General features: G+C 37.2%; 1 protein-coding gene across 1 annotated transcript; it reads right to left on the minus strand.

Moving 5' to 3' along the window:
* Positions 1-1,635: 1,635 nt before the first annotated feature.
* Positions 1,636-2,391, minus strand: LOC149250272 (aspartyl protease family protein 2-like). Its single transcript, XM_089453598.1, has one exon. The coding sequence runs from the start codon at positions 2,389-2,391 to the stop codon at positions 1,636-1,638; it is 756 nt and encodes a 251-aa protein (XP_089309724.1).
* Between the last annotated feature and the right edge of the window lie 5,700 nt (positions 2,392-8,091).

Consider the following 8,091-nt stretch of genomic DNA (forward strand, 5'->3'; position numbering starts at 1 on the left):
GATCAAGCTAGTTAGTTTGACATAGACATTGATACATAATGTTACATGTGAAGGACATCATTTCTTAGTTGTCAAGCCCCCCACTGAAATTGATATAACAATTTTTTATATAAGAGTAAACAAAAATTCCCTTTTTATTTTTATTTTTAAAAATCTAAAATTTAATATAAATAATAAGAAAAAAACATCACAACTAATTAAAAAATTCAAAATTCAAATAAATTGTTTTTTTTTAAGAAATATCTAGGCAGATCCGCTCAAATGGATCACATTTGGTTGGCTTATTAGCAGAGCCTAACTTTGAGGTGGTCGAATAGAATTGGCTCCGTGACCTCCCATTAGCAAGGTGCTTTAGCTACGGGAATTGGACTAATTGAACTAAAATTGAAGTAACCCTCTAAGGCTTAATTCATATAAATTATTAACAATTTAAACAAATTAAATATTATAAATAATTGTTTTCCCATATTAATATCAATTTATAATTTCATGATCCATGTTTAAAAAAATAATATTTAAATAATAAAAAGGGGGATGCTTGAGACAAAATCTTGAATCACATTGCAAGATATCTTTAATAGAAGGAATAAGACTGGTTGTCAAAGAAAGAGAGAATAAGTGCATAATAAACATGATAAATAATTCTAGATCTTGAACTTTTGTAATCCATAATTATGTAATAAGATTGTCTTTAAGATAAATAATTATTAATAAATTAACTATAAAAAAAATATAAACCTATCATAAATAAAGTTGAGGTTTAAAATTTTAAAAACAAACTTGTAACTTATTTACAGTACGAATAACTATGAATAAATTAATATTATAATTACTCAAACTCTTAAGCAAAGAATTAAGATGGCAGGCCTTTCCAAAACAGAACTGACCTACTACTTCTGCATTGCATTTAGCATTTCTTTGAAGGGTACTTTGATCTGCGAGTTTCGTACCAGTAAGAACATGACTGCTCGTAGACAATAGTCCATCAGTTATGAACTGAACAGTCAGCTGGAGCAAATCCAAGGAGAGATTTCTGGACATCGTACTGAAACAAGAAATTTTGCTGCAAAAGACTCCCAATGATATTTGGCCACCCATCTGAAATGGGTTTGAACCCTACGCATCGCACTCCTTCCTTCACCTGAAAGACATGGTGGTCAGAGGGCGGACTAAATATTTTCCCCCCGCCAAAAACGATTGACAAATTTGGCAATTTCAGTTTTTTCACTCCCGATGTCTTGAAGCACAGATCAAGCTGCGCGAGTTCTTGTGTTGCAACCCTGGATATGCAATGGCGGCATCAAAGGCATTCATTATTACATCATACGCCAATTTTGTGAAAAAAGTAAGAGAAGTCCCAGAGTCTATAATTGTCCCCCCACTACAAGAATTCATATCCATCTTCCAAGCATTGCTGGATATGGGAAGACTCCTTCCATCAACGATGATTCCTTCAATTCCAACATAATAATCCGGTGCCCTTCCTTTCAAAATAGGGGTATACTGAACGGGCTTCTTTAAAAACTTTGAAGATTGTTGGAGGATATCGCCAAAGACCAGCGAGTTTTTCGCTATGAAGGGATCCAGAAAGTTTCTTAAACAGAAAGAAAACTTGCCTCCATATAAAGGGAGAGTTTATTGAGCAAATGAAGTAAAAGCTTGACCTAATCCCAGCACGCCTCCTGAGGTCACAGGTGAATCCGCAGGCTGGTTCTCAATTCCGCATCCCATCAATATACCCTTTCCCCCAAACAGCTTAGCTTTGTTATCTGTGGACTTCAGGGTTATGGTTTCCCGGATATAAGGGCCGCTGGTGGTGGTGCCATCCATGTAACCCTGGCTGTACTTGCAAGCCTTCATGGAACCATAACATGCTATCGATGGGGTTAGAGAAACGGCCCTGCAATCTAGGGAATTACAAGGAACATATGATAAAGATGAGGATTTTCTAGGCTTGAACGTGGGAAGGGGCTTTGTGGTAGCAGATCGGATTTTGGGATTGCAATTCACCCAAACAAGATTGCTGCCTGTGTCGGGAACCATGAGAACCTTCTGAGGAGGGGTTCCCACGTTCACCTTTACAAAATAAAGAGCAGCTCCCATTTCTAGTGCACCAGAGCCTATTGGCATTTCAAAGCCTAAGGTTCCAAGTCTCCTGTGATGATAAGTGGACGTATTATTCATGGATTGGGAGGACCTTGTAATTCGCATGGAGTCCACACGTAAAAGTGCTTGTATCATCTCATGCCGGCTTCTTAGCTGCTTCTTGTGGATCATCTTCATCTCCATCTTCACAGTTATATCTTGACCTCCATTTGCATGTTGCAGCAACAAGAGACAATGCAGGATGAAGAGCATCAGAACCCAGCCATATTTCTCCATTTTCATCATTTTCGTACGAGCTACTTAAAATTAGTGTCACCCAGCCCATGAACAGATCATACTTGATGGTTTTATTTATACTTTACATCAATATTAAAAAAAAAAAAAATTACTACAATTTTCAATAAATTAAACCAATAGCCATGGTGTCAAAACAATATTAAAAAAAAAATAATAAATTACAACAATTCTCAACAAATTAAACCACTAGCCACGGTGTCCAAACAAATAACAATATCCTTGGTTTTATTTATACTTTACATCATTATTAAAAATAATAATAAATTATAACAATTTTCAATAAATTAAACCACTTGTTATAGTGTTAAAACAAAGAATAATATCTTTAATAGTTAAGAGTATGTGTTTTTTCTTATAAAGTTACAAGTTTAAAATTAGAGAGATAGATTATGTATACCATGTTTTTATAAATTTATAGTCAAATCACATAGATCTCTTGTCTCACAAACAAAAAAAGTCTAATACGCTAATTTAGTACCCTGTCCCACAAAAAAAACTAATACACTAATTTAATGTAATCTTAAAATTAAATAATTATAATTATAATTATAATTAAAAAAAAAAGTAAATCACTTAATTTATATTACAATATACATAACCTGACTTAAGAAAGCAAAGGAAAAGAAAATTGCCCAACGACCCTACCCATGGACCAAACCATGGAAGATGTCAGTGTGCAGAAGGTCCTCATTTGACTTGCAATACTCTATTTCCAAGCTACAAATGCCTCTCGTGACAAGAGGTGCAATATGAGAGTCAATGGGTATTTGTAAAACATATAAGTTAAAAATTAACTAATAGATGACCATAATTAGTTGCTATAATAATGGCTTTTCCCACATATAAATAATATTTACATATTAAAGATTATGATATTTACATATTTAATATGATGAAATTATTATTAATTATTTATATTTAACATTTTTTATAATGAATAAATATGAAAATTCTTACTCTCTTAGTCTTATTTCGACTGAATTTTTTTGACTAGGAGAGCAATGTAAAAATCAAGAACAAACTCTCAAGATTTACATAGTAACTAAAAACAAAAAGACCATAAGGCTCATAACACAGAGAATGAGAATACAACCAATAGCAATCATGGAACGCCAGAGAGAGTTGGTGTATCTCTTGCACCTAGTGCATATGGAGGTTGAGAGTCCCCATGAATATGAAACTCCAAGTGAGCTACATGCCCCTCCACTTGATCTAGGTGGTCATTAATGCACCTTTCACTCCTCATTGACGTTGTTGTCACTCCCAGAGACAACCTCAGATTGCTTACAAGACCAGTGCCTCGGCACATCTAGATTTTGTGTATCTCAAATGATTCTCAAGAAAATGGAGACATCACATATATATATATATATATATATATATATGTATGTATGTATGTATGTATGTATGTATGTATGTATATATATATATATATATATATGTATATATATATATATATATATATATATATATATATATATGTATATATGTATATATATATGTATCTATATATGTATCTATATATATATATATATATATATATATATATTAAAAGGAATGGATTGGTTCATTCATCCAAAGGTATAAGTCATGTATTTTTGGTACTTCTTCACACATGGAGTTCACATAAATATGTGCATAAAATAGTGGAGGCCGAGTAGTTCAAGGACTTACAGTTTAATAAGATTTTGTAGAGCAATGAGAGAGGATAAGAAGAAAGAGCAACTCATCACATAGAGCTTAAAGCATCAAGAATTCTACATTTAACACATAGAGCTTGAAGCATTAAGAATTTCTACACTTATTTGAGTTACGGGTAGATATAATGGACCAAAGAGAGACTGAATGCTATGATTCATGTAGCGTAATTTTAAAGATATAATCTCAATAATCCATACAGGAACATGCATTAATAAGTCAATACAAATGAATGTGTGAGGAAGTATGAAATATTTCTAGCAGCTATGGTTGCATGAATTCACAGAAGAAACATGAACATAATGGGTTTTAACATAGGGATAACATATTGTAATACTCGACGGGGGAATCACCACCATTTCCTTGATATTCTGAAATATTTGTATTATAAAGTCATACAGTCTGAAAATAACATGTAGTGTTTCTTTAGGATTTTTGAACCTTTGTAAAGTGTTGCTTTCCCCTATTTATATGGAGAGGGGAGTGTTGAACATTCATTACAACAAAATATCTTCAACTTAGTCTGAGCTGTCAGGTTGACTAGTTGTCTCGGCTAGGGATGGCTCTGTAGCCCAAAAACATTACAAAATATTAATTGCCTCATTTAATGGCAGCACATTACAGGGTGACAAAACAAGTCAAAAATCAGATAAGAATGTTAACAAAATATCTAGGTGGCCATCCCTGTGATTGTCGTTGCTTCAGGTTGAATTTTTCTCATGGTCTCACCTCCTTTGTTACTTAGTTGACTCCTGTCGCTTCTGCCTTTATTGCTTGAACCATTAATCCTTCAAAGCTGGGATTGGGAACTATTTGTTTCATGTCGCAGTACTGAAGTAGAGGACCCCTAGGCGGTACTTCATCTTCCCTTTGTATGGGGGCACCATGCTAGATAATCAAGTCCTCCCGAGCTATTAAGTCCTTGTTTACTTCTGTCAACGTCGACCCTGGTTTTGTGTCACAAAGTGCCTTTCTAGATCAGCCCATGTTGGGTTTGAATGTTCCATCTTCGTTATTAAATGCCACAGTTTCCAACCCACTGTGCCTTTAATGTTTTGCACTACCTCGACGTAGAGTTCTCATATAAGGATTTCTCAATTAAAATCCTTTACAGGACAGGGCCTCCAGATCCACTTTAGCCTCTTTTACTTCATGTGAATGGAGGTTATGACCAGGTGCTTAGTCCTTAGGTGCTAAGGCCATTAGACTTCCCTTCGAGGGCCTTTTTCCTTTGTTACTTGTAATATCACATACCAACGATTTATAACACTTCGCCTTTGGTATCTCTCCTTGACGCTTACGATCATCACTCTGTAGGATTTAGCCCACCTAGGGTATCGCAATCACAATACATGAGAGAGTGTGAGGATGAGTTGCTTTCGGGGGGGGCATGAGTGATAAGTGGTAAGTGAGGTGGCGGGTGCGAAATAATATGAGAGGGAAACATAGTGTCAGGGCCTAGCAGAGAAATTGCTTTTTTGGACCCCCCCCCCCCGCCAATAAAGGGAAACATGGTGGTGGGGGCCATAAAGGCCTGGGAATCGTCGATCTAGGCAGAGTCAATCTAGGTCATCTAGAGATGGGGGGTGTTTAATCAACATGTGGTCTTTGAAAAGGGATGGACCCACAACCCTTTAAATCTATTGTATAAAATATCGCCTCCAGGACAGTTCTCGCATATCGCAATCGTAGGTCAGAAGGGACTTCAACAGAGGAGGGACCTTTGCTTTGTGCGATCACTGATTTCTGATTTGTGATGGCTGATGTCATCACTACCATGTGTCTCTTTGTGAGAGGTGACACATGTCACCTAGAAATGCCCCCTTAGGACCTTGAAAATGCCAGATTAGCATGCCACGTGTCCTCCATACTGCTACGTCATCCCCATACTACCACATTATGATGATGTTAGCTACCATGTGGATTCATAGGGACCAATGGTTTTTCGCCACGTGCCCCCCTCGGGGAGACAGAAAAGGGCCCAACTAGCCTTTATTTTTTTGTTGTAATCCTTTGTTAAATGGTTTTCGACCCCTCCCAGCGCTTTAAAACTAAAAGCCCAATTTTCAGTGATTTTAATGATATCGACGTTTGACGATATTTTGATATCGACATTCAGCGATGTTCGTGACCCTATGTTTGTGTGCGCCCTTTTGCACCTATGATCGCTGATATGTGATATCGACCCTCTACATCGTGAATCCCTGATAGGCTACGTGCCATGGGCCTTTGACTGCCAATATGCCAATGTGCCATGCCTTGGGACCCACTGATTTATGATTTACGATATCAGTTGATCACAGATTTCGCTGCCTTCCCCTGTTGTTGTTTCAGAAAAGCCCCGACTGCGATTTGCGATGAGCCTAACCCTTAGCCATTTTTCCTTTTTTTTCTTTCTTTGAAAGGGCATCTTCAATCTTCTGTAACTTTTGATCCATGAGTTTGTTTTTAGAATTCCACCTACATTTGGAAAGCTTATTCTAAGCACTATCTAGTGGAGGGGGTCCACTTTAGCTTTAAGAGTTTCTATGGCTTGAAAATTGGCTTAAAAAATGACTATTATTTGGCACTTGGGACAACTGAAAACTCATGATGCAGTGAGTGACAATAGATCCCAAGCAATGAAGGATGTTCCACTGATTCTATTATAGGTCATTCATAAATGCAATGAATTGATTACAGTTATCATATCGTTGTTTCCTCATACCCTCTAATATTGCAGTGGTGTTCTGCATCTGAAGGTCCAATGACTCCATGGATGGTGTCTAGTTGACTCGACCAAAAGAAGGGACCCAGTCATGAGCCAATTCCCCCTCAAACTATGCCCCTATACCCCCATCATCATATGTTGCTCCCACCTGATCGTCACAACCTCCTAGTCAGTCACTAGGCCACAGCCCCCTACGAGCCCATCCTTACTACCTAAGCATCACTACAAGTGCACTAGACCACCAAAATTAAGCCATGTTATAGCTTGAGCTTGAGGTTTACTCCAAAAAAATCTCCGTGCCCAAGATCCATAGTCAAAGTGTTAATTATTATTATTATTATCCAACTTTAAAGTCACGATCTTGACCCACGCAACTTCCTAAGACACATACACAGTTTTTTGGTTTAACTACCACCTTCTTGGGCTATATTGCCACAAACATCCAATAAGGGTCTCCCCACATAGATAAAACCACCATATCCCACCAATTTCCACACCCCCACCTCATGACACCCAGGGTTCAAAAGCATATACTCCCCTTAACTAGTTCTAACCTAATTTGCAGTGCCTAAAGGGTGGGGTATAGAGATAAGACTATAAAAACATACACCGAGACTACAAGTGATGATAAAACATTGAAACCCAAAGACCCGAGACAGGGAACACACCAACAGACTCTTGTCTCAGGATCCCAAATTGTACAGCTAGGCTTCCCAACCAGAACACTCAACAATTCCATCCAACTAACTACAAATGCATACACTGAATTCACCATACGAAGGAACATGCACAGGTTGGTAGCATGTGCATAATCTAAGTTTTTCTCACCACCGATGCAATCTCCCATAACCTGAAACTAAAAACGGTGAAGCCAAATTACATCCCAACATTTATACCAACTTCCGCTCCTTTTGAAACTTTGATGCCTCCAACGCTAGTTGTCGTTGTCTTTCATCCTACATCTGCCCCTTGTTGTATGCGAGCATAACATATGTGTTGGACCACACAGTTCAAACCTTGTTCCTCTAACCCCATCTGGGTCTCCATGTCACTATCTAATATGCTCTTTAATTGATCCACCCAATTGGAGGAAATAACAAAAGGCTAGTTCTAAGTGATAAAAATACTTTGATCCTAATGATGGTGCACTAAGATGACTATTTAAATCAGTCTTAATTCCTACATTATATTATCAACTTGGGATTCGTCTGTTTATTTCAAGGATGTCATCACTATTTGTGCAATAGAGATCAGAGGTTGTTACGTAACTAAATGAGTCT

Source organism: Pinus tabuliformis, chromosome 7 (assembly GCF_031772625.1).
Source record: "Pinus tabuliformis cultivar Carrire ecotype Pingquan chromosome 7, CPIR1, whole genome shotgun sequence".
In the NCBI taxonomy this organism is placed as follows: Eukaryota; Viridiplantae; Streptophyta; class Pinopsida; order Pinales; family Pinaceae; genus Pinus; species Pinus tabuliformis.